Source organism: Arvicanthis niloticus, chromosome 9 (genome assembly GCF_011762505.2).
Source record: "Arvicanthis niloticus isolate mArvNil1 chromosome 9, mArvNil1.pat.X, whole genome shotgun sequence".
Taxonomy (NCBI): domain Eukaryota; kingdom Metazoa; phylum Chordata; class Mammalia; order Rodentia; family Muridae; genus Arvicanthis; species Arvicanthis niloticus.
In genome coordinates, this window is record NC_047666.1 from 53944286 (window position 1) to 53970862 (window position 26577).

Here is a 26577-nt window from a genome sequence, read left to right on the forward strand (position 1 = left end):
AATAGAGACATAGGTGAGATACATAGCAGCCCAGGAGCCAAGTGTAGGCTCCAGTAGGAAGACCTGAAATAGCAGCAGCTAGCCTTTGTACAGGCTGCTTCCTGCTGAGGCTGTGGAGGCCATTTCCTGTGCTTCTAATTTTTCCAGGAGAGGAAGAAGAGGGGAGAGACCAACAATGACCTGTTTCTGGCAGATGTGTTTTCCTACCAGGGGAAGTTCCATGAAGCCGCCAAACTGTACAAGAGGAGCGGGCATGAGAACCTCGCCCTCGACATGTATACTGACCTCTGCATGTTTGAGTATGCCAAGGTAATCCACCCATGTCCTGGGCCCAGCCTGCCATGGGCAGTTCCCAAAGCTCTGACCTGCAGTGACTTAAGTCATGTATCCAAGGAATGATAGAGACAGAACATGGGGATGAATGTGGTTGGTGGTGGCACACACCTTTAATCCCAGCACTCAGGAGGCAGAGGCAGGTGGATCTATGTGAGTTTGGGCCCACCCAGTCTACAGAGTGAGTTTCCGAACAGCAAGGAATACACAAGAAACCCTGTTTTAAAAACCCAAAAGTAAATAAATTAGTTAATAAAATGGGGATGACATCAGGAAGAGGGTGGGCAGGAATAAACGGGGCCTGAAGCTGACTCTGAAGGTAGATGTTAGAGGGACAGCACTACATATAGAGTACCTGTCAGTCAGCAGCAGCTGTGTGTAGAGGGACAGCACCACATACAGAGCACCTGTCAGTCAGCAGCTGTGTGTAGAGGGACAGCACCACATACAGAGTACCTGTCAGTCAGCAGCAGCTGTGTGTAGAGGGACAGCACCACATACAGAGCACCTGTCAGTCAGCAGCAGCTGTGTGTAGAGGGACAGCACCACATACAGAGTACCTGTCAGTCAGCAGCTGTGTGTAGAGGGACAGCACCATATACGGAGCACCTGTCAGTCAGCAGCAGCTGTGTGTAGAGGGACAGTATCACATACAGAGCACCTGTCAGTCAGCAGCAGCTGTGTGTAGAGGGACAGTATCACATACAGAGTACCTGTCAGTCAGCAGCAGCTGTGTGTAGAGGGACAGCACCACATACAGAGTACCTGTCAGTCAGCAGCAGCTGTGTGTAGAGGGACAGCACCACATATAGAGTACCTGTCAGTCAGCAGCTGTGTGTAGAGGGATAGCACCACATACAGAGCACCTGTCAGTCAGCAGCAGCTGTGTGTAGAGGGACAGCACCACATACAGAGTACCTGTCAGTCAGCAGCAGCTGTGTGTAGAGGGACAGCACCACATATAGAGTACCTGTCAGTCAGCAGCTGTGTGTAGAGGGACAGCACCACATACAGAGTACCTGTCAGTCAGCAGCTGTGTGTAGAGGGACAATACCACATACAGAGTACCTGTCAGTCAGCAGCAGCTGTGTGTAGAGGGACAGCACCACATACAGAGTACCTGTCAGTCAGCAGCTGTGTGTAGAGGGACAGCACCACATACAGAGTACCTGTCAGCAGCAGCTGTGTGTAGAGGGACAGCACCACATACAGAGCACCTGTCAGTCAGCAGCTGTGTGTAGAGGGACAGCACCACATATAGAGTACCTGTCAGTCAGCAGCTGTGTGTAGAGGGACAATATCACATGCAGAGTACCTGTCAGTCAGCAGCAGCTGTGTGTAGAGGGACAGCACCACATACAGAGTACCTGTCAGTCAGCAGCTGTGTGTAGAGGGACAATATCACATACAGAGTACCTGTCAGTCAGCAGCAGCTGTGTGTAGAGGGACAGCACCACATACAGAGTACCTGTCAGTCAGCAGCTGTGTGTAGAGGGACAATATCACATACAGAGTACCTGTCAGTCAGCAGCAGCTGTGTGTAGAGGGACAGCACCACATACAGAGCACCTGTCAGTCAGCAGCTGTGTGTAGAGGGACAGCACCACATACAGAGTACCTGTCAGCAGCAGCTATGTGTAGAGGGACAGCACCACATACAGAGTACCTGTCAGTCAGCAGTTGTGTGTAGAGGGACAGCACCACATACAGAGTACCTGTCAGTCAGCAGCTGTGTGTAGAGGGACAGCACCACATATAGAGTACCTGTCAGTCAGCAGCTGTGTGTAGAGGGACAGCACCACATATAGAGTACCTGTCAGTCAGCAGCTGTGTGTAGAGGGACAGCACCACATACAGAGCACCTGTCAGTCAGCAGCTGTGTGTAGAGGGACAGCACCACATACAGAGTACCTGTCAGTCAGCAGCTGTGTGTAGAGGGACAATACCACATACAGAGCACCTGTCAGTCAGCAGCAGCTGTGTGTAGAGGGACAGCACCACATACAGAGTACCTGTCAGCAGCAGCTGTGTGTAGAGGGACAGCACCACATACAGAGCACCTGTCAGCAGCTGTGTGTAGAGGGACAGCACCACATACAGAGTACCTGTCAGTCAGCAGCAGCTGTGTGTAGAGGGACAGCACCACATACAGAGCACCTGTCAGCAGCTGTGTGTAGAGGGACAGCACCACATACAGAGCACCTGTCAGCAGCTGTGTGTAGAGGGACAGCACCACATAGAGTACCTGTCAGTCAGCAGCTGTGTGTAGAGGGACAGCACCACATATAGAGTACCTGTCAGTCAGCAGCAGCTGTGTGTAGAGGGACAGCACCACATACAGAGTACCTGTCAGCAACAGCTGTGTGGGCTTTGAGCACACCAGCGTGGTGCTGTCACCTGGTACTGAGGGCTTAGGGAAGTCTCCACAGATTCCCTCAGACCTGGGTCAGGAGCCACCAAGGTTTAGTGTCCTAAGTGACAAGCTGAAACTACAACAGCAGGATGCTGTGAATCCCTAAAGCCAGCACGCACACACACACACACACACACACACACACACACACACGAGAGCCTGCTCTCAGCAGTTTGCATGCAGAGTGCCTTCCTGAGCCTGGCAGGTGGAGTGGCTTCCTTATGACAGCTTACTCAAGAATGTCCCCTTTTGTGTCTAAAGGGTGGCCCCTCAAGGTTAGTCCCTAGGTACTTTAGATGTTTGAGGGAGCTTTGTAGACATATGAACCCCACTAAAGAGCCAGAGTTCTCCAGATGTCAACAGCTTAGCCTCCAACAAGGCTTAAAGCCTAGGTGTGAAACTGTGAGGTTCTTCCACAAAGGGGCTTTGAGGCCCTCAAAATCCTGTGGAATCCTCAAGTCCTAGCCACAGCCATTTCAATGGCTGTTACTGCTAATCACCTAGCTCACAAGTTCCAAGAAGGACAGCTTCCCCATTTTTGTCTGTGTCTGTGCGCAACCACATCTGTCAGGTCCTGTGGCTCCTTCACATAATGATGAACCACTGAGCTGTTCCTGGTTCCTCCCCTTTACACCTCAGATCTGGGCTTCAGACTTCCTCTGCCTCTTCATCTTCCTTAGCCTCTTCCATGCTCCCAGCCATGTACATCCCATATTACATGAAACCCTTTTTCCACTTAAAGGGACAGACCCCAGGATAGAGTTTATGCCGCACAGCTGGCCAGCCCAGTTCTCTGAGACTGAGCCCTCAGAGCCTGCTGGCGGCCCCTGCTTGGCATCCAGAGTGAGGCGTGGTTATGGAACCCACACGTCACCAGTGGGTGAAGACTCACACAGCCAAGCCTCTGCTGCTTCCTCAGAGCATAGCAGAGTATGCTATATAAATACAGCTCACTGTAGTTCTAAGAATTATATAGAATGATGCATAAACCCTAACATGTAGTGATGTAGAAAGATGAGTAGCCAGGCTTGATAGTGCATGCCTTCGATCTCAGCACTTAGGAGGCAGAAGCAGGTAGATCTCTGTGAGTTCAAGACCAGTCTGGTCTCCAGAGTGAGTGCCAGGACAGCCAGGGTCACATAGAGAGACCCTGTCAAATAAAATAAAATACAATAAAATAAAATATAAAAAATGAAAAAAAGGAAGAAAAATGAAGAATGTGACTGAATTAAATTACAAGTCCACATCCAGGGATGTGCCTCGGTAGTAGCACAGGTACCCTGGGTTCAGTCACAGTAACACACACACACACACACACACACACACACACACACACGCTCATACATGCGCACACACACATGCACGCATGCACACACACATACATGCACATACACATACACACTCATACACGTACATACACACACATAAATAAATAAATAAATAAAAATAATAGGAAAATGGGAGGGCCAGGTATGACTCCAGGGTGGATGCCTTTAGACCTCTCTCTAGCCACCCTTGTTCCCATTTTGGCTTCTTTTCATGGTTCACCTGCACTTCTTGCACCCATGGGCTCCTGCCCAGCAGTGCAGCCTGTTCATACACTCCATCTGGTGTGGCTCCCCATGAAGGTAAATACTCTGGGCTTGTTTTGATTTTCATTTTTGATCACAATTCCCAGTATGTTGGTTCCATCTCAAACCTACAGACACACACACACACACACACACACACACACACACACACACCACTCTGGCTTGGTAATCTGCAGTTGGGAAATGTGTGCACACATACACATTATGTTGGGGGTTGGAGATACAGTGCTTATTAACATGGCATGTTTTTGTTTACTTGAAATTGCTTTCCAAGATTCAATCTGGTTTTTGGAAAAATTTTAAATTACATTCCCACGTACAAATAAATTGTATGCTTTCCGGACAAGTGACATGTTTATGTGGTGATAAAGGGATTACAGTGCTCTTAACTCTTGTATAGTGTGTCCTTATCAGAAGCACCGAGCATGAGAACCCTGTTCAGTCTCATTCATCACTCAGCACGGCCTCTTTCTGTCCACTCCAGGACAGAGTCTATGCTGTGGCCCCCAGATAACGTGTAAATTGGCTTCATAGAACCAAAAGCCTTTGAAAACCCACTTGGTTGAGCTTTGAAGGAACTGTTTAGACTCAGCTTGAGTTAAATCAGCCTCGAGTTGGCTGCTGGGATGGAGGAGGTGTGCCCCTGTCCCAGTGAGCCATGTGCCCACATGGTCCCCCTGGGAGGTGCCTCACATTGTGGCCCCCTCATAGCTTTTGGCCTGTTCCCTCTGTTATCTCACTGAGCATTCATTCACCAAAGTCCCTTTGAAGGACACTTCTGTGCTTTTAGAATGCCTGTCTCTGTTGCTAACCTCATGCAGCTAGCTGAGCAGGAAAGCTTTGTGTGCATGAAGAGTTGATGTCATCCTAACTGCCAAAAGGGAAGTGTCTGTCATAGCCCAAGCTAGGTGTCCTCAGTGGCTGCTCCCCAGCTCCTTCTCTATGTGCCCCAAGGGGAGGCAGAGGACAGCTGTAGGGACCCTCTCTTTATCTGTTCTGTAACAGGTAAAAGATGCCCTTCCTCCCCTTCCTGAACTATTTGGTTGTCTTAGGCCAACCTAATATATGGTTTGGAGGGTTACATAATTACCCTGAAAGCAAATGGAAAAAGAAATGAGCTAATTGTTCAAGTGGGTTTCTGCATGCATTGACTGCACTTTTCTGACAAATGAGTGTTAATCTCGAGGAAAGGAGTGCTTTTTTTATACTTAGTGAGGTTGACAGAGCACTCTCTGTAGGATACATTCTCCTAAGACAAACCACTTCTCACTAGCAGTGCAGATCTATGTCTTTCAGTTCCCCATTTTGAAAAGCCCCACCTTGAAAAGTGTCAGCACTGAGGCAGCTTTGACAGTGGCAGCTCTGTCCTGAAAAGAGGTGACAACCTGAGTCTGGTTTTAGGGCACTTTGGTGGTAACTTAGAGAAGCTGGTCGTGACCTCAGCAACACTCCTGTCATTGGGGTAAAAGGACGTCAGGCCCTGCCCAATCTCTGAACCCCCAGAAAGGACTATTTTCTTCATCTGTGACTCCTGCTGTCCCTTCTTGGGTCATAGTCCTACTTGTGCAGATCTGACCTCAAGACAAGATCTGATGTCACTCAGTTAAGCACTGGGAGGCAGAAGCAGGCAGATCTCTCTGAGTTCCAAGCCAGCCAGAGCAACATAGTGAGACCCTGCTTCAAAAAAAAAAAAAGGTGGTGGTGGTGGGGGGAAATGAGCCAAGGAGTGTTTTGTCAGCTGTCGGCCATAGACATATCTTAGGGGCAAAGCCAACAGAATGAGCCGAGTTCAGGCCACAGAGCATCTGAGAAAAAGAGATGAGAAAAGCACTTCAGTGTGACAGCAAAGGAGGGCACAAGGGGCCAGCCCCAAAACTCTGCATCACTGTGTGTGCTTAAGTTTAGAACTATGTGCTCAGCACCAGTCTGGGGCATCTGGTGTCATCTCAGTGTGTGACTAGTGATTATAGGATTAGTGTTTGTAATTTCACAGCCAGTCATGTTTCTATCCAACTGTGTGGAGGTCACAAATTAACCACTCTCAGCCCCTCTCTGCAGAGTCTGTGAGGTATTTAGAACAAGTGTGAAGGGAAGGAGACATGGGGGGTGCAGTCCTTGACGTGTCGCTGGGCCCCAGAAGCACTGTTGGATGGCCCATGCACACTCCCTTCCTGGACACCTGGGACTAACCCCACACAGTCACACAGAGCTGGGCTCTTGTGCACACCGCTGCTTCACACAGCCAGTAGAGCCCTCTCCTACTCTACTCTCTGGAGCTGACATAATGCTGGCACAGGAAGTCCTGATCCGGAATGGTTTTGTTTGTTGTGCTTCCTCAGGATTTCCTTGGATCTGGAGACCCTAAAGAAACAAAGATGCTCATCACCAAGCAGGCCGACTGGGCCAGGAACATCAACGAGCCCAAAGCTGCGGTAGAGATGTACATCTCGGCCGGGGAGCACACCAAGGCCATAGAGATCAGCGGCAGCCACGGCTGGGTTGACATGTAGGTCTCAGCCCTGGCCTGGCGACACTGGGCAGTGTGGTGACTCTTGAGGTTTTTGACTGACAAGAGAAAAAGTGTTTCTCTGAATATCTGCACCAAACATAAAAATGACTAGGTTGTCTAGGAGATGAAGAACTTGAACAAGGTAGCGTTGCCTTTGAGGAGTATGAGAAGGGGACCTAGGGAACATACACAGACGCCCCCGGGCACTGTGTTGACCTTCCAGGCCTCTGATTATCCCCTGTGCTTCCAGATCAGTATCCACATTCATCTGGAAAATGAGGAAATTAAGCCTGGGGACTGATGTGTCCTCAAGGACCAAGCGTCTGGGGAGTTGTAGGGCTAAGCTTTAGGCTGGCATGGCTGGTTTCAGTGCCCCTAACACAGCACGAGAGTACCAAAGGAGCACAGGAGAGCCAGCCCTCAGTCATCGGGGACGCCAGCTCTCTGGGAGGAACTGTGGCCTCTTCTCTTGAGTCCTTCCGTGAAGTGGCCTTGCTGAACCTTCAAGTAGAAACAATTAGAAGGGAACACAGTAGGCCAGCAGAGATGGTGATGGCTTGCAGTCTCAAGGGAACGTGGAGGAGCTGGAACAGAGAGGAAGCTAAATACGAAAGAATGGAGGAGGGGACAGGCCACATGATGGTTCCATCTAAATGTGAAAGAATGGAGGAGGGGACAGGCCACATGATGGTTCCGTCTTAGGACTTGGCACCCATCCTCCAGGTGAGGCTGAGCAAGGGGCAGCTGAATCGAAGGAGCTTGTACAGCAAAGACACTGGTGGCTTAGGAGGCAACAGTGTACTCCTCACATAGTAGCCAGTGGCATAGGCCCCGGGGAAGAGGAGAGGCAGGCGTGTGGGCCCCTTGCCAAGGGACCTTAGTGGCTAACCTACCCCCAACCTCCCCTTGTCTAGGAATAGTATCAGAAAGACACTCGCTTAGGTCTTAGATTGTGCCCCAAGAATTCTTTCTACAAAAAGGGGCGGTGCTAAGGGAGCCAGGCAGGCTCATGGTCTCTACTTTTCCCACTAGTTTTTTTATGCCACTTTCATTTGCAAGCGCTATGTATTAAGTTCCCCTGGGGACACTTAACAAGTTCAAGGAAGAGACATTAAGTCTGTTCTGTCCCTTTTCTGGATGTTACAGGTACCTCTCCCCTAGGAATGTCAGTTTGGTGAGTAGGGCTCTTAGGCTCTGGAGGGCTGCCTGTGCTACCTTTCCCTAAAAACATGTCCTTTTTCTGCTAGGCAGTGTTATTTTTAGGTGCCATTGTTATTCTAAGCACAGACTGACAGGCCTCCCTGAGCCCGCCTGTCTGAGATTCAGATCTGTTACAGCCTCTTCTGTTCTCACATTGAATCCTGCCGTGTACCCGGGCAGTAGGAAGGCGCTCACTACTGGGAAGATCTGAGTGATGGGGCGGGGGACCTTCCCTGGAGTGAGGACACTGCCAGGGCTTCTGGCCTAGGACAGGCTTCACATTTGTCACTTCCTCCAGACTGTCAGTTGCTAAGGCAGTCTCATGCCCCAGCCTCTACTTTCCTGTGGGAATTCCCGACAGTGCTGGAGCAAGCCCTCTGGCCCTTCCTGCCGTGGCGTCTTGGGCCACCCTTACGTAGACTCCAGCTCACGTCATCTCACCTTTTGGGATGGTGGGAGGGTGAGAAAGATGATACGGAATCTCATGAGTCCATCTCAGTATCTGGAGCGGATCCAGGTCTTACTGATGGCTTTATAACTGGTGTAAGGGGTGTGCGGCATGGGCAGTGCCCCCAGTTGCAGTCACTCTTGGCTCTGCCATTGCTTTTGGATAGTGCATCCTTTCTTTCTGTATCTGCCTGTGGAACCTCTCCCAGGGGCCACAGCATATTGTTAGCATGGGGAGAAGCAGAAGGAACAGGCACAGAGCCTGCTCCAGAGACTGCTTGTTCCTCAAGACCTCACAGGTGTTCCCTACCCCTCCAGGTTGATAGACATTGCTCGGAAGCTGGACAAGGCTGAGCGGGAGCCCTTGCTCATGTGTGCTTCCTACTTTAAGAAGCTGGACAGTCCTGGCTATGCTGCTGAGACCTACCTGAAGATCGGGGACCTCAAGTCTCTGGTACAGCTGTATGTGGACACCAAGCGCTGGGATGAGGTGAGAGAGAGTACACTTGCTAGGTTGGGACTCTGCCTGAGCCCCTAGCCACAGGTAAACGGGGGTTAAGATGGAGAGAAGCTGCCCTCATGATGGAAGGCCACTGCCTGGCAATCAGATTTTTACCTCAAAGTCTCTGAGCCAGAATATCTTGGAGGGCCTTTTCACCAAACTTCCAATTTGTTTTTTCATTCATTCATTCATTCATTCATTCATTCAAAAAAAAAAAAAAAAACAAAAAACAAACAAACAAACAAAAAAAAACTGATACAAATTGCCAGCTTTAGGCCAGCCCCATGACAGGCATTAGGAATGTGTCAGCATGACAGCTCCAGCACCTGCTGCTGGTCTGAGCCGCCTCTTGCCAGCCACAGCCTCAAGCTCACTTCTGAAGAAGGGACACACCAGTGTGGCATTAAAAGCCTGTGTGGCATTTTGGCAGAAAATGCCAGCCATATTTTTCAGATACAAGCTACCAGAGCTGCTTCTAGGGCAGCTGCTCCCTGTCCTTGTCCTCTTCCCAGTCTTGACTGCTGGGTGAGAGGACCAGAGAGAAGAATCAGCCAGGCAAATCAGAGAGACAGCTATCCTGGGGCCAAGGCTAGCTAGGCAGCTAGGGCAGAGCCCCTCTGTGCCTGTGCCCTGGAAAAGAGCGTTACCTGAATAGAATTAGTGACATCCACCCACCATGACACTCTTCTTACAGAGCTATAGCAAGGCACTACCTAAGTAAAAGCAGCCTGGCTCCTGTCTGTCCTCCAAGTGGCCCCACTTTCTGAGGTGACAGGTCACTGACAAGAAAAACAGGCTAGGTTGGAAGCAGTACTGGCTCCTTAAGGTGCAGGTTATCCAGCTGTGGCAGTTAGCATGTGGTAGACCTCCCATGCCCTGTCTACTGCTCTCCTGGCCTGGCAGGTGGTTTAGAGCTTTAATGAAGTGGTCACCAAGTCCCGTGTAGCACTGCCCTCAGTCCTCTCTGACAGCTAGTAAGCCCTGATGATGGGACTGTCAACCCTGTCTCCTTAGGTGTCGCCCACAGTTAAAAGAAATCTGTTCGCCACGCTACAGGAGCCCACGCAAACCCTCAAAATAAAATGTTTCCGATTTTGTGCTGCTTCTGTGGTCCAGAAACAGACTGTGTTGTTATTGAATCCAGTCAGTTGCATATTGCCGTTAATTGCCTTTTGTTTTCAAAGAGCTGGTTTGTTTTTGTGTTGGTGGGGGTGGTTGGAGGGGGAGACGCTCTCCCCCTTCTAGTTGTCAGGTTGGCAAAATATGACATCCCTAACAGATTCAGCCAAGTGCCACATTCTCAGGGGCTGCAGGGGGCCGCGTCATTAAGAGTGCCCCCACTCCTTCTTCTTCTAGGCCTTTGCTTTAGGTGAGAAGCACCCTGAGTTCAAGGATGACATCTATGTACCCTATGCCCAGTGGCTAGCAGAGAATGACCGCTTTGAGGAAGCCCAGAAAGGTAGGCCACACAGACCACACTGTTAAAGGGGTGGGGAGGGCTACGGAGACATGGCACAGAGGCTGCCTGGCCCCTTCCTCAGCAGGTCCCAGGACAGGTGCCTTCACCCTGGCTCGTGATGTGTTTGCTGGTGAAAGACTGTAGAACAAGGACATGGACATTGAAGCCACGCCCCCTGGCTCCGTGCATGGCTTGTTCAGGACCCCAGACAGGTCCCTGTTCTTCAATAGCTCCCTGTTAACCTTGCAGAGCACCTGCACTCGTGCCTTCCCTTTAGTCTGCAGGATGCTCTTGGCTTGGGTACCACAGTTAGTTATGTTTTGCCAATGAGGCAATGACGTTGAAGGAGGTAAAGGAATTTGCCTGTATTCCTCTAGCTGGGAAGCTGCAGAGATGTTTCTTGAGCCAAAGCATACATTGTCAGGACAAAGTGAGAGGACAGCCCTTGGTGTCTAGCATAGTCTCACCTTCATTTTCCTCTACTGAGGAAGAAACGGGCTTTGTTTCTGACTCAGGCAAGCCAGACAGCCTCTCTGCCCCTTGGTGCTTCTGTTGGTGAAATGAGCCGTACACAGGGTGTGACGGCATCTGAAATAGAAGCCAAGGCAAGTATGGCACATTAACTGATACCGTTCATCATCAGTTAGCGATGTGACCGCCTTCGCTGTGGCAGGTGCTGGCTGGGCACTTAACCTGCGTAACCTTGAATCTTGCCAACAGCCCTGCAGAGACGCAGGGGCTACATGTGCTGTGAGAAGCTCACGAGCAGCAGAGCCGGGATTGAATCAGATCTGTCCAACTGGGAGCCTAATTCTTACGCCTGTTTAGAAAGTCTCCTAAATGAAGTGGGTGGGTCGTATTCCGTAGCATTTCATTTACACTTGTATATGGTAGCAGTTACCACCTCCTGACACACTGCAGAACAAATGTGTCCCCTGTTGGAGCTCCTTGGTTAAAAGCCCCTGTGAAGGACAGCGCGTTCTCTGCCGCCTCAGCATTTACAGAGCACCCAGTTGCTGAAGTGTCTGCATGTTTGGGCAAAACACATCAACCTATCCATCTGTCTGTGTCGCCCTTCCAAGAATCCATCGCCATAGTAACTTGGTACTCAGACAAGAAATAGAAGATGAGAGTGAACCAAGGCCAGACCTTTCCTAATCTGCAGGTTGAAGATGTGGTCATTGGGATGCTCACATATGATCAGGTGTCAGAGCTCTGAGTCCTCTGGCAGCCCTAGGGTCCCCAGAAGTGGGCCACATGGTAGTGAGGGGCCCAGGAAGTTTCTGTTAGACATAGGCATGATTGAGAAATTCTTTGCTTGTTTTTTATAAATGTCTGGTTTTGCAAACTGAGCCAGATCTTTCAAGGTTGGTATCTGAAAGCACTCAGCTTACGATGGGTTCAGTACTGGGCTGCTCTTTGACCTTGGGCATGATGTTTTGTCTCTACCTGGCAAAGCCCATTGTTCTCCTTTACAAGGGGGGTAGGGGAACTGGTTCTCCATCTTTAGAATTTTGTCCTGAGGATTTAATGTGTAATTAACAGTGAAGGTATTTTGTGAACCACCAAGCTCCACAGTATAGTGGGACCTGCTAGTGCTACCCAGGAGTCAGAAAGTCTCAGTCTGGACTGGAGTGGAGTCAGGTTCTCTGTGCACAGTGCCAGGCTTTGATGCTTCAGGTTTTCTCTCTGCTGTGCCTTGCTAAAGTAGGTTGCCATTTCCCAGCCAAAAGGAGTGTATCTCCCTGTGCTTATTTCAGGATGTAGCCTTGGTTATTTATAGCCTGCGGCCTGAGAGGCACATCTCAGCAACGAGGCATCACAGATGCTCCGATGAGTGGCCTGCCTCTCGAGCAGTCTCATGTAAGCCCTGCACAGTTTCCCTGCTCCATGTTGGCCCCCTATGACATGCATATGCTTTCATGGCCCTTAGCCTTCCACAAGGCCGGGAGGCAGGGAGAAGCAGTCCGGGTGCTGGAGCAGCTCACACACAATGCCGTGGTGGAGAGCAGGTTTAATGACGCTGCCTATTATTACTGGATGCTGTCCATGCAGTGCCTCGACATGGCTCAAGGTGAGTGAGTGACAGCCGGCTGGCCTCTTCCCTGGCCCCTCTTTGGCATCAGATAAAATCAGAAGAGCAGGGCTGTTTCATTAAAGCACTGGGCTTGTTTATTGAGTGTTTTGTCCCTGAGCCTGCCTTGCAATGGCACAATCTGGTCTGTCATCTCTTTCAAGTTTGCCTGTAAGTAGGACTTGCTGGCAGTCTGTCTTCTGGGTAGGAGGTCCCACCCTGCATTGCTAATTCAGAGCATCTCCCTCTCTTGCTACCTGGGAGCCTGGAGCTGGGCCCAAGTGAGCCCTGGCTTAAAAAAAAATTTTTTTTTAATTAAATGAAAAGATGAAGAGATCACCTTACAATAACTCACTCCAGAATCTCCCTCATCCCAGGCAGAAGGACAGTTTTAGACTTGCTTTCATTCATGTGGCTTCCCACGATCCCCTGAGGAGTTCTGAAGTAGACAGAAGGAGGTAGCTGTACCCAAGGCTGTGTGCAGTAGTTGAGCACTGGATGCAGGGTGTGCAGGGCGACAGCATGATCCTGAGCTGCTGCTCTGCCCTGAGTCACAGCTGTCAGCTCCCAGTCACACCATCAGGCCCAGGTGCCAGGTGGGGTTTTTCTGTCCCGGCCATTGATATGCTATCTCAGATAAATAGCTGACAAGCTGAAATGCAACGTGAGCACAGAGAGCCAGCGAAGATGCCATCTGCCCATCCCACCAGACTCCTTTGGTGTGTCTAGGCTGTAGGCCTCCTCCACTGCTGGACATAACAGGTGCTGACCCAGTGGACAGAGCTGGGAGGGATCTATCCTTAGGTGTTTCCTGGCCAAAAGCTCTGCCCGGCTAAGATGGATCATCCAGGATGGACTACTCCTACACAGGGCACTTGTCCATCGCTGCCCTCTTGGCCCCAGTGAGCAGCATAGGAAGACAAGATACCATTTGACACAGTTTTCGCTCCTTCCCTCCTCCCTTCCTGTGCTCCTCCCTCACAGTAGATCCTGCCCAGAAGGATGTGATGCTTGACAAGTTTCACCATTTCCAGCACCTGGCTGAGCTGTATCATGGCTATCAAACCATTCACCGATACACGGTAAGGTGGCAAGGAGACTGATGAGGCACCTTCGTTGTCACATGCTCAGCAAGGGCCTCAGAGAGATGGGACGAGCTGCCCAGAAACCCTGCTCTCCTCAGGAAGGGAAGGGCTTCTCCCTCACCTGCCGCTTTTCTTTTCTTCTTTTTTCTTTCTTTCTTTTTTCCTTTTTTTTTTTTTTTTTTTTTTTTCTGACATGAAGCAATCCTTGGGGCTCAGAATTACAGTCCAGGGCTGGGACCGGCCCTTCCAGTTTCTAGTTCAGTATTTGATGCCTCTCTAGATCAGTAAAGGCTCAAGCTCTCTCTCTGGCCCTCAGTCTCCTCTATAAAACAAGAGGGTTGGCCTGATCTCCACAGACACAAAATTACTTAAGATCATTCCCTGATACTTGTTTTGTTGTTATTTGGTGTTTGTTTGTTTGTTTTGAGACAGGGTTTTTCTGTGTAACAACCCTGGCTGTCCTAGAACTTGCTCTGTAGACCAGGCTGGCCTCAAACTCACAGAGATCTGTCTGCCTCTGCCTCCCTAGTGCTAAGATTAAAGGTGTGTGCGGATACTATCTATCCCCATTCCATGATTCTTTTGATAAGGCCTTGTTAAATTCGTTACCATCTATCTCATCCTGTGTCTCCTCAGCCCTCCAGTCTTGATTAACCCACACTGTGAATTTATCCTGTGGCGATACTCTGGGCTACAGTGGTGTCCCCTGCCCCCCATTAGTAAGTCCCTGCTATATGTTGTAGTCTTTGTCTGTGGACTGATGTCGTCCTTCAGTCACACTATGAGATAAGTACATCTGCAGATAAGGAAGCCCAGGTGCCACACAGAGAAGAGCCATAGTGTCTCACTGACCCATAGGGCCATTAGTAAGCGGCAGAGCCTGGGCTTGAGTCTCTACTGATTGCAGTCTGTGCGCTCAGCTTCTAGGATGTAGCTTCAGAAGCTATCTCTGGATGCCTCGTGTGCCACTGTGATGTGTAACTTGGGAAATCCCACACCTCTGCACTTGGTCTCCATCTCTATGGAATAGAGATGCTAGCTGGGGGATCTCTGAGAGCCCAGTGCATTCACTTTGGAAATGTGACTCTGCTTCCCATTATCCCTCAGGTAGAGGTTTCATCGTAGCTTCTATAGGAGACCACTCACCTCAGTCCAGTGTCCACTCTGGCCTCTCAGAGGCCCTGCTTTCCCCGAGTGTCCTGCTCTTTGTCTGTGTTCTCTCTGCACTGTCCGTCTCTGGGAAACATTAGGTCTCACTTGGGCCTGTCCTTAGCCCTGGTAACATCTCTTTCCCAGCAGCATCTGTGGGCTCAAGCAGACCCGTCTTTCATTTAGGCCCCTTGTCTCAAATAGCTGAGAAGCTATGAAGATGGGTGCTGGTGTTAGAGGCAGTCCAGCCTAGGCTGGGTGTGCTGAGCTTTCTTGGGTGCCTAGCCCCGGGCTCCTGATTCCCAGCTCTCCTGCTTCTTCCTGCTCACTGTGTCTGTGCAGGGCTCTCCTCACCTGACAGCTGAGCTCTGCTCCTGCACATGGAACATGGTACTAAGCTAGGGGCCACCCATGGGACCCAGGCTGGCGTCCAGGCCAGAGCTGCTGTTTTCTTGAGTTATTCCCCCAACCAGTGTCTGTGTGTGACAGTTCCTGTGATGAGGCCTGGGACACAGTGGTAAGCAAGACACAAGTTCCTATCACAAGGAACCCCCCTATAGTAAGCAGGGCAGCCCCTCATGGGAAAAGCTTGGAGGTGGCTTCTTTGAGAGGAGGTGATCCCTCCACCAAAGAGGGGTACCAGTGTAAAAGGGATAGGGGAAGGGAAAGGATTTGTGGCAGGCAGGCTGTGGTCTGGCAAAGGCCTGGTGGCCAGCATAGTTGAGGAGTTGGCATTGGGGCCAGGTGGGAGCTGATCCTAAGAAGGCAGAGAGAAACACAGATTCTTCCTGAGGCTCATGGCTTCTTTCCTAGAGAAGCGCTGGTGATCTGGACTATTGCTTACCTAGTCCTGGACTCTTCCAGGTCACACCCAGGAGAGCACGAGTCTCAGGTTCCTCTCAGTTCTTGGAGCCAACAGAGGATATAGGAATATAAATGGATAAACCAGCATGGTAGCACACACCTGAATCCCAGCACTCAGGTGGTGGAGGCAGGAAGATCAACCTAAGCTAAAGGTTAAGGCCAACCTAAGCTAAAGACCTTTTCTCAAAAATAAAAACAAAAAGGAGGAAAAGGCTGGAACGGGGGAGGGAGACCAGAAAGACATGTGATTAGGAATTCAGGAGAAGCCACTGGGCTCTGAACCAAAGTAGAAAGTCACTTCCCACAGCTTTGGGCTTCACAAGGGGCTATCCTGGTGGCTGTTATAAAGTCCTGACTAAACCTTTAGGGTGAGCTTCCAGAGGGAGGGGAGCTGGCCAGCCTGTCACCATCTGAAGTGTGGTTTGCATTTGTAGCTGGATTGCAGTGTCAGAGTCCCCCAAAGCAGGTCTTCATCATGCACAGGCCTTCCCTGATGGGTTGGGCTATACTGCGGGCAGCCCCTGAGTACAGGTCTGTTCATATCCAGTGGTCATGGAGACCTGTTAGAACTTGGGCCAGCCTGGCCTTTGTGTGCATTTGGTGGCACATTTTGCTTTGGTAGCTGTTGAAGGATAAAGAAGAGACTTGCTATGTCCTGCAGGAAGGAGTGAAGCTCCTCACTGGGTCATTCCCTCATTCCCATAAAGGTGTGAGCTCAGGAAGTAGAGCATCCCCAGGGACACTGTAGCTGAGAGAAGCACATACTTTAGGGTTGAGGGATCAGCTCTGGGTTTGAATCTCCACTCTGCCCTATTCTTCTGATAACATGGGCTGTCCTGTATCAGGGCATCACATTCCTCTCTGGTACAATGTGATGGAAAGTAATTGCCCACAAGTCTATGTTAAAAGCCAGGGGGGCTAGCTGTAATAGCCAGCACACAGTAGGTGCTCAGTGTGCTCCCACTCCTTCCAGTTGGGACTGTTATACCTGTTCTTTTGCTGCAGGAGGAGCCATTCAGCTTTGATCTCCCCGAAACCCTCTTCAACATCTCCAAGTTCTTGCTGCACAGCCTGACCAAGGCCACCCCCTTGGGCATCTCCAAAGTGTATCCTCCCCCACCCACCCTCCTTGCCCTCTGTCTAATGGCCCCAGTTCTCCACAGAGCACTTTACTGGCAGAAGCTCCCTATCTCAGCAGCCACTGGGGAGTGGGGAGAGGCTCAGCTGGGCCGCTGAGCAGCCAGTGCCAAGGGGAGCTTGGCTTTCAGGGTTGGCTAGCTGCATCTGGCCTGCAGTTCTGGCCAGCACCTTGTCCCAGGCCTCCCAGAACTCACAAAGGAAGGTGGGACTGAGACCAGGAAGCCCTCTAGATCTGGGGACATGTCAGCCAAGGTGACGAAGCTGTCATCTAGTAGGGTTGACAAGCGGCAAGACCTGTTTCAGAAATATGTACCCTGTGCCCAAAAGTAAGATGGAGGCAAGGCTGGGTCTGCTCAGGAACTGCAGGGAAGACTGTAGATAGGGTGTGTGGTGTAGAGAGGGAGGCCCCATGAGGTGGATGTGGACAAGCCCAGCTCCTATGTGGGGCACTTCAAGTCCTGTGAGTCTGCTTCTCCTCTGACAGAGCTACAGAAAGGTCCGAAGCACAGAGGAGAAATAGTCCAGCATTTCACAAGCCTGAAAGTCATTTCATTTCGCTGTTCTCATCTGGCCGGCCGGCCTTCCTCCTGTAGGAACCTGCCCCAGAAAAGCACCCCAGCTCACCATTAAGAACCCATTTCCTGGATGGTCCAGACCATTATTTACTCTTCAGGGCAAACACCCCAAACAGATGGCCTTCACTGTGATAACCCGTTTGACCAGCAGGTCAGGCTCACCAAAGGAGCCACCAGAGCCATCCCTGCTACCCTTGGTACCTGAGTCTAACTTGTCCCAAAAGTTCTGTTGATTTACAGGTTGGTTAACTTGGGTGCTAGCCTCCCCTGGTGCTGTCCAATAGAAACACAGAAGTGGCTACTGACACCAGATGCCTTTTAGCCCAGGGGTGGGTGTATTGGCTCCAGGTCACACCTCTTTTGTCCTTAACCTTGCCAATGGCAGGAATACACTGTTCACACTGGCCAAGCAGAGCAAGGCTCTGGGTGCTTACAAGCTGGCCCGGCATGCCTATGACAAGCTACGGGGGCTGCAGATCCCCGCCAGGATCCAGAAGTCCATTGAGCTGGGTACCCTGACCATCCGCTCCAAGCCCTTCCATGACAGTGAGGTAAGGGCATGCCCTTGAACCTAGTCTGGGTTCTGTTAGAAGATGGCTGCTTGTTCTTGGCTCCCCTGTCAGTGCACTGGGATAGACTGGGTTTAAATCCCAGCTCTATCACTTCCTAGCTGTGCCTTAGGCTTTCAGTGCCTCAGTTTCCTGCTTTGTCAGGTGGGTATGTATACCCCCTTCCCCACAGGTGGTAGGAGGTACTTGTGCAGCATAAATGATGTGCCTGACACAGTGCCTAGAACCTGGTGAGTGGCAGGAGTTGACAGTGGATACAGTTGTCCCTGTGAAGACAGCATCCTGCTGAGGCCTGGCTTGGAGTTGGTGTCTGGGCTAGTGAGCCTAGGTGGAGTCTTCCGTTGGCCAGCCTCCCCACAGCATGCAGTGTTTGTCCCTGGGCGGAGGGGGAGGTCTGCACGCTTCTGGTTCAGCCTGGCAGACGTGTCCTTGTTTTATAGGAGCTGGTGCCCTTGTGCTACCGCTGTTCTACCAACAACCCACTGTTGAACAACCTTGGCAACGTCTGCATCAACTGCCGCCAGCCCTTCATCTTCTCTGCCTCTTCCTATGGTGAGCTACCCCACGGCTTTACAGACATGTGACATTGTACAGAAGGTGATGCCACCATGCCTTAGATGCAGAATTGCTGTCAGAATCCACAGAGGCAAAGCCCAGCATGTCCCCAGCCAGAAGCCTCACCTGGGGTCCACTGCTCAGTCAGAGAGACTGAGGGAGCTGTCCTGACCCAACTCTTCCAAAACAGGCCCTGTGGGGCGGGGCTGCTGGAGACCTGCTCGTCTCACATGCACTGCACCCCTTGCCTCCGTAGAGGCTGCTTGGGAAAGGGGACGTGCTCTGGCTGTTCTGCCTGCTCACACACTGCCCGGTGTAAGTGACAGTCTCAAAGCTCTCCTGAAGCCATCCCCAGCCCCTCCTTATCCCCCCAGAGGTGCTGCACCTGGTGGAATTCTACCTGGAAGAGGGGATCACTGATGAAGAAGCTGTTGCCCTCATTGATCTGGAGGCACCAAGACACAAGAGGGAGGGCAAATGGCGGGAGACCTCAAGCAACAGTATCCAATGCTCTTGGCTTGGGCCAGGCGGGGATGGGGAGGCGGGGATGGGGAGGCGGGGAGGGATGCAGCATGTGCTGTGGCAGCAGGCAAGGACAAAAGGATAAGATCAAGAAAGGCTGGGGAGGTCCCCACACAATGAGGACCAACATCAGAGGTGGGCAGAGAGCTAGCCAGAGCCTGCAGGCACGAGGAGAGTGGCACCTTCAGCTTCCTGTGAGGACTCCCTACCCTGCTTCTGGCTCATAGCTCAGCAGAAGCTATAGTATATGTACTTGGGGGATCTCTACCTTTCTGTTCAGGTAGCTTTTTCATGCAGAGACAGCATGTATTCAGGCTGAGGAAAATAGAGTGTGAGGCTCCCAGGTGCCCATCCCACTGTCCCGAAGGCCTCTACGTTCCCTTGGTTGCTTTCCTTGGGTAGTTCATCCCACCTCCATAGCAGTTACAGAGGTGGACACCAGTGATATGGCTCTAGGACAGGTGGTAGGTATTTCAACACCTGTGGTCCTCGATGGACAGTTGGCCACACCCACCTAGTCCCTACGTGAGGACCTCCCCCACTGTGTTTCAGCCAGCTCTATCACCACTGGGCAGAGGGAGGCTGATAAGACTGGGTTCTGTGATGGTTCTTGCCCTTCACTCTATGGCTGTGACTGCTGAGTTTCTTAAGTGGCAGCTCTAGGCCTATGGTCTCCACCCCCTCAGGACCCTTGGAGGGACACTTGCTGTGTGTGACTAGAGGATAGGGCCCTTCTCTCTTTTCCTCGTCCAGACACTGTACTAGTCTCCCCAAGTCTGTGAGAGGTAACACCTGGCTGAGCTCCAGGGAGTGGATGTGTGGGCCGGAGGGTTGATGATACCTGTGCCTTACTGGACTTCCAGCTCCATCCTTGACCAGAACTTTCCAGATTCCCAGACACTGAGGCTGGATGAGACCATAGACTCCATAGGAGAAGATGACCCATTTACAGCCAAGTTGAGCTTTGAGGTGAGACAATGCGTGAGGCCTGGTGGGATGCGTCCAGTGCTTCCCCAGGCACACAGGGACCCTCAGTGTGGCAATCAGCCACTACCTCAGACATGGCAGTGAGAAAGAACGAGATAGCTTTCTGTAATGACGGGGTGGTTCTGAGACTACTTCAGTGCTGGTGTGGAGCATGTCACTGTTAGGGAGTTAAGATGTGGTGGATCAGGCCAAGGGCATAACTCCCAGGTACCTCCCGTCCCTCACAGCAAGGCAGCTCTGAGTTTGTGCCTGTGGTGGTGAACCGGTCGGTACTCCGCTCCATGAGCCGAAGGGATGTTCTCATCAAGCGCTGGCCCCCGCCGCTGCAATGGCAGTACTTCCGCTCGCTGCTGCCTGACGCCTCCATCACCATGTGCCCCTCCTGCTTCCAGGTACCCAGCCTACAGCTGGTGGTCTCTCCTGCTCCTCTGTTCTCCATATCTCCCTTAGGAAGCTGGGCATGTGGGGGGAATTGTGAGCTGTCCACAGCCTGCCCTCTCACTTGCATCTGCCCAGCTGGTTGCAGTGGACCTTAGCTGGTTCCTGCTCTGCACTCCCCTGAATGAGGGGTGCTGCACCTGTGAGCCTCATTCAGATAAAGAGCCCTCCAGTCCTCAGGTCAACCCACTGCAGGTCTGCGGTTGCTGCTGCAACACACAGCTGCTTCTCAGGGCAGCATGTCCCAGCCCAGGCTCAGGGCTTGAGGGGCACATGGCCCTGCTTCCCTGTGTCATGGGCTGTCTCTCCTCAGATGTTCCATTCAGAGGACTATGAGCTGCTGGTGCTCCAGCATGCCTGCTGCCCTTACTGCCGAAGGCGTATCGACGACACTGGCCCGTGAGCAGTGACAGCCTCTGGGATCACCTGCTCCCATGGTCTCTTTGCTGTCCCTAAACTGTTGGGGAGAAAGAATTAAACCCTCAGAACACGTCTCCTGCCCAGATGAAGTGTGTATTTTGGGGAGGGGCCTTGCCTTGTATAACCACAGATTTCCTATTTATGGCATTTCATTCCTTGTAAATAGCACCAGGAGATGGGGAAGAGAACGCACATATATTTTCTAAGAAAAAAAAAATCTGTTACTTTTAGAAGGGCTCATGTGTTCATAGCAGCCTGCTGGAGTTCGTGGATCCGTCAGACCGTCACCGTGCACACTCTGCCAACAGATTGCCTCAATAACGACAAATAAAAGGGCCACTCGTTTTCATCAGTGTCTGTGTTTCGGCAAACCCTCATATTGTCTGCAACTTAATTTCCTTATGCAAAAGTGCACCTGTTTCTATTTTGATCTGAAAGGAACATTGCTTTTTCGTGCTCTTAAAATGTAATCTAATCAAATGGCACCATGGGAAGGGGCGGGGGCATGGGTGTTTTTGTTGTTGTTTATTTATTTATTTTGGTTTAATGAGGATCCATCTTGACAGTCTCGTCCCTGGAGCCTCAGGAGTGTTCCCACCAGGTACTCAGCCTTTTCTCCAGGGCATGAAGCATGGGGGCGCCAGTTGGGATCCACAGAATGCTGTGGGCCTCAGGCAGAATCTGGAAAGAGAACTCACACACATTGGAAAACTGTTCAGCCATAGCCCCTGTGTTGGTTATAACTGGAAGAGCAGCGGGTTCTAGAGCCTGTAAGCTTCCAGTCATGAGGAGAGCACCTAGACTTGTAATCCTTAGAGTCCTCTCGCATGCCACCTGCCCAGGGACAGACAGCAACACGGCACTCTTCCCACACTGTCTTAAGCAGAAGAAACAGGGAGATGGAGCAGCCAGGAGCCATCCTGAAGATCCCCATGTGAGGCTGGTGGTAGCATGCCCATTGCTGGGATGAAGAGATGAGGGCAGAGTGAGTGGCAGAGGCCAGGCAAGGTCCAGGCCCTTCCAGACTTCCTCTGCCTCTGTGGAGATGAAAGAGGGAGCCAGGCAAGGTCCAGGCCCTCCCCACCCCCTCTGTCTCTGTGGAGATGATGGGGGAATGAAGGAGAGAGCCAGACAGTTGTGCCAACACAACTCCTCCGTCAAGTGTCTGATTGCTTATGATCATGCATGCTCTCTCTCCCACTAAACATTTATTAATGTGTTAGGATTTCCATTAGCACGTGCCTTGAACTGAAATCATTTGCATATGGCTGAGAAAAAAATGGGGCGAGGGAGGAAACAGTGCCAGCTACCCAACAGGCGTCAATCACAGTGACAGATCAGATGGTCCCTGGCTGGAGGCAGGGGGGCTGTCTGAGATGCCGGCAGGCATCCTCTCAATCCATCACAAAAGTTCAGGTGACTCCTGCGGGGAGCCAAGGCCCTGAGGCTGAGCCTGGCCACAGCTCCAATATCTGCTGATGATTCGAGCAGCCTCTAGAGGTACCCTTTTACAGACAGTGAAACTGAGGCTCAGTGACTGCGTCACTGAACAAGCATACATGCTGAACCCAAGTTGGACCCACACCCATTTGCAGACCACTGGGCACCATGTTCTGCTCTCTTCCCTACCTGGACTCAGCCCAGCGCACTCGGTACACAAGGCCCTTCTTCAGCTTGAATACAGTGTTTTCAGCTATAGCCAGCATCTGAGTGGAGCTCAGTGACCCTGACGGAAGGCAGTTAGGACAGGGGCCTGGAGCTTTGGCAGGAAGAGGCTGAGACCAGGGACAGGTGACTGCTGGAGCACACAGCTTGGAAAGACTAGTCAGGGCCTGCGTCCTACATGTCCTGACCACAGTAAGGAAGAGGAAGGTGGGAGATGACTGGCAGGGTCACAACCGGTGAGTGAGTTGTCCTTGTGGGTCTGCTTCCTAACCATCCCTCTCTAACTGCTGAAGCTAGGAGCCCTGCCCCCACCATGCTCTGCCTCAGAGGTTTGACACCCCTTTGTTATGCCTCTCCCCTGCCTGGTGCTTACATAGTAATGACTGAGGTGTGATGGGATATTGGGGCACCACCAGGCAAGGCTCTAACCCATCTGCTCCCCATCCTCCACCCAGACTTCAAGCACCTGCCTAGAGCACAGGTGCAATTTCTCCTCCTCTGTGTGGGACCCACAGTGACTTCTCAGTGTGAGCCAGTCAGCCCCCAGACTCGTGGGCTTGCCCACAAGCCCTGCCTGGGGCTACCTGTCTGAGGTCTGCATGTGCCCTCCTGGCCACTTATGCTCACTCCTGTGACACTTACCATCTCCACGGAGTCTGAAAGGCTGCTGAGGCCAGAAGCTCCCTCCTCCCCCCTCCCCCAGCTCTGCCTCAGAGTTAATGTCCCTCAGCTCTGCCTCAGAGTTAGTGTCCCCCAGCTCTGCCTCAGAGTTAGTGTCCCTCAGCTCTGCCTCAGAGTTAGTGTCCCTCAGCTCTGCCTCAGAGTTAGTGTCCCTCAGCTCTGCCTCTTTGCTAGCTCAGTTCCACACTGAAGACGGGGCCGAGCAGGCCTTGTACAGCTGGGAGCTAACTGCTGCTTCTCTCTTGTTCATTTGTCTGCTGCCCTGAGATGCCACCACACTTAATAAGAGTGTGTGTAGCAAGCATCAGGCCTGTAAGGAAGGAAAGGAATGACGTCCCTTGACGTCCTCAGCAAGGCTGTGGTGACACAACCGGGAGGACTAAGCCACAGGTGAGGAGAAAGGAGGGGCCTGCTGACCCAGCAGCACTTTTTCCTTCTGAGGTCTAAGAGCTATTAGTGTAGGTGACTAAGTCCCTAATCCTCCGTTCAATGCCCTGCGACTGCCCCTGCTTCTGAAGGGCCAACATGGCTGCAGCTAACCTCAGAGACAGCTTCTCAGGCCCCAGCATCCAAGCACCTCACAGTTCTTCACTGACCAGACTCCTGTGTAGCACTGGTCTTTTCAATGACCCTGACTTAAAGAGAACTCAAACTACATGTCAGCTAGACTGTGCAAGCTGCACCTCTGCTGAGGGTTCCTGGCTTGCAGGGACAGTGTGTCTTGAATACCCGCTGCTATGGACCAAGGGCTGAACACAGAGAAACAGGCTCAGCTGACCAGCATTCTGGATACACAAATGTGTGTGGATCAGGAGGGCAACAAAATGGTCTAGGTGGTGTCAACGTAGTTAGCAAACAATATATGCAGTGGGGCTGGGCCCTGATGGGGTTGGCTCTCCTTGGAGACCTGAAGGGAGAAGGAGAGGTGGTGAGTTTTATCAGCCTGCAGAGGCAAGCGTTCAAGGAAGGGGTGCCACTGCACTGGCTCAGGGCCTGAGTGGGAAATCAAGTCATGCAAACAAGCCATGCGGCCTTAATTGCACTGAGAGGGACAGACTGTGATGCCCCAGATTCCCCAGACCCAGCAAACAGAGGCCCAGAGTGGGAAGTAGAGCTTTCCAGGGTATCAGGGTGACTCAGAGACACAGGCTAGACTCTGCCTTGGGTGCTCACTGCCCTATCTGAGTCCATGTGACCCAGTCCAGGCCCTGACCTCTAGGCCCTGACTTGCTTTGAGGAGGCCAACAGACAACCCTCTCCTAAGAACTATGTTTTGATTGGGGGGGGGGGCGGTGGGGGGTGGGAAGGGGGACACGGGGAATGGCAGTAGAATTCTGTAGACTGTGTGGTTATAACCCTGGCTGTTACTGGCTAAATATGGGACCTTGGTGTCCCACTGCAGACCCTAGGCCTCAGTCTCTTCAAGTGCAGATACACAGCGCCAGCCAATCAGCTAATGACTTCCAACAACGCTCTTAACTCACCCAGAGCTTGTCTCATTGACCCAACACCCTGTACAGACTCCAGTGTCCCCTCAACTCAGTGACAGCTCTGTTACCCAAGTTAGAGAAGGGCAGTGCTCCCAGAGGTAACCTTGCTTGCCCACTTTCTCACTGGGTCAACAGATGTTTACCTGCTATATACCCAGTCCACCTTGCAGGCTCACATTAGAGCCTAGGAGATGGGCAAAGTCTCCGAGACCATAATGAAGCTTCCCAGCTATCTCAAGCACAAGCTGGCTGCAGAGGCTGCTGAGGCACTGCTGAGCTGGAGAGGGGACAGGGTAGATCTTGGGGTGACCACCAGGGTCATGTCAGAATCAAAACCTCCACCTTGACCTCATTAACGCTGGTCTTAATCACCAAGGCAAGCTCCTTAAACTGCTAGAGGCCCATTCCCTGTCTCTGACACAAATACCTGCCCTGTGTTCCTTTTTTCAAACAAGACGCCTGCATGGAAGGAAGTGGGTTGCTTTTCTAAGCAAACATATAGGAATCCCAGGTGCAGAGTGAGGAGACTAAGCAAGGGAGTGCTTAAGGGCCTCGAGACTCAGAGATGAGTGCTTCCCTGATCAGCCTGTGCCCAGTCTCCAGGGTCTTTGTACTGTCTGGATACCTATGTGTCAAGGGGCAACCTATTTTCTCCCACCATCAGCTCTCAGCTCAACCTTACCTTCTCAGAAAGGCTGTGCAGTGTAACTCCACAGTGGGAACTTTTCTTTTATTCCCTGCCTACCCTGCTAACTACTACTTAGAACCATCTTTCTCATAGGGTGCTGGCTTCTTGCATCCAGTGCTTTCTTGTCTCCCTTGGGCCCCCAGAATCAAATCCTTCCTCTGGGACTCAGTGGATGTTCCACACATATATCAGCCTGACAGTCATTCTGAAGCATCCTTCACGAGGGGTGGAGAGGGAGAGGGGGGCTCTGGGCATCACAGCTACATGGCAGAGATGCTGGCCTAACATTCTCAGACACTAGGCCTAGCCCAGGACCTCTTCCTCAGATTGGCATCCCCAACAGGCCAGTAGGATCATTCCTCAGCCTACACAGAGTTCTGAAACCTCAGAGCCCCAGGTCCCTGGTCATCCTCTCTGCCCTTGAGATTCACCCCGCTGGATGCCCATTGCCTTCTAGGTAAGACAGAACTTCTTGTGCCCCTCACCATGGCCTCCAGGCCCCACATGTTCTCCTGAATAACCTGGCAGCCTGCTCCCTCATGCAAGAACAGTGTCTTGCCGCACCCAGCAGCCCAGCCCATCTCCGTAGCCCATGGTCATCCCTCCCTGGACCGGAATGTGTTTCCTCCTCCCCTGGCTGAGTCTTGCTCAAGCTAGAAGCATCTGAGCTGGGCCATGGGCGCCTCCTTCATCTCCCAGGTGGCTGGCTCATGAATGTTTAATGAACAAGTGAGTGAGCAAATTCCAATTGAACACAACAAATAGTTATCGAGCTGCCGGGCCGAGGGTGGGGTGAGACTGGAGGTGATGGACTGAACTGACTGTACACAAAGATCTGTCAAGCGAGCTATTGTCAGGGCCTGGGGACCGGGTAAGTTGGAGGAGGGGGTATCCTGGGAAGAGGTGGGATGGGTGAGTTCAGGAGGAGACACTGTCAACTGGAGTAATGTGAAGAAGTGAATTTAGGGCCCAAATATTCCAGTCGCAGTCTGAGGCCACCAGACTGACATGGGGAGGAATTCCTGGGGGACTCTGGGGCAGACAAGATGAGACACCCTTTCTTTACCTAAGGGCCTCCACCTGATGTCACCTTGGCCCCTCTGCAAGCCAATTAGGCCCCAATGGCAAGCAGTGGGATTAGTATTAGTATGATATCTCCCGGATGCTGAATCAGCCTCTGGCTTAGGGGGAGAAGGTCACTTTATAAGGGTCTGGGGGGG

The 26577-nt window shown here is 51.7% G+C and overlaps 1 protein-coding gene across 5 annotated transcripts in view; it reads left to right on the forward strand.

Annotated features, from left to right (window-relative positions):
* The window catches only part of Ift122 (intraflagellar transport 122), a 69476-nt gene extending 48294 nt beyond the window's left edge, over nt 1-21182 (forward strand). For 3 of the 5 annotated variants that reach the window (XM_076940323.1, XM_034511457.2, XM_076940322.1), the window contains 13 exons: nt 148-309; nt 6678-6844; nt 8813-8984; nt 10353-10455; nt 12389-12529; nt 13514-13611; nt 16633-16733; nt 17728-17893; nt 18352-18463; nt 18841-18966; nt 19878-19957; nt 20203-20367; nt 20727-21182. In XM_076940323.1, coding sequence (XP_076796438.1) covers nt 148-309; nt 6678-6844; nt 8813-8984; nt 10353-10455; nt 12389-12529; nt 13514-13611; nt 16633-16733; nt 17728-17893; nt 18352-18463; nt 18841-18966; nt 19878-19957; nt 20203-20367; nt 20727-20816 — 1683 coding nt within the window. In that variant the 3' untranslated portion in view covers nt 20817-21182. The remainder of the gene's footprint in view (nt 1-147; nt 310-6677; nt 6845-8812; nt 8985-10352; nt 10456-12388; nt 12530-13513; nt 13612-16632; nt 16734-17727; nt 17894-18351; nt 18464-18840; nt 18967-19877; nt 19958-20202; nt 20368-20726) is intronic. The other 2 variants (XM_034511459.2, XM_076940324.1) reach the window with 2 other exon arrangements.
* The last annotated feature ends 5395 nt before the right edge of the window (nt 21183-26577 follow it).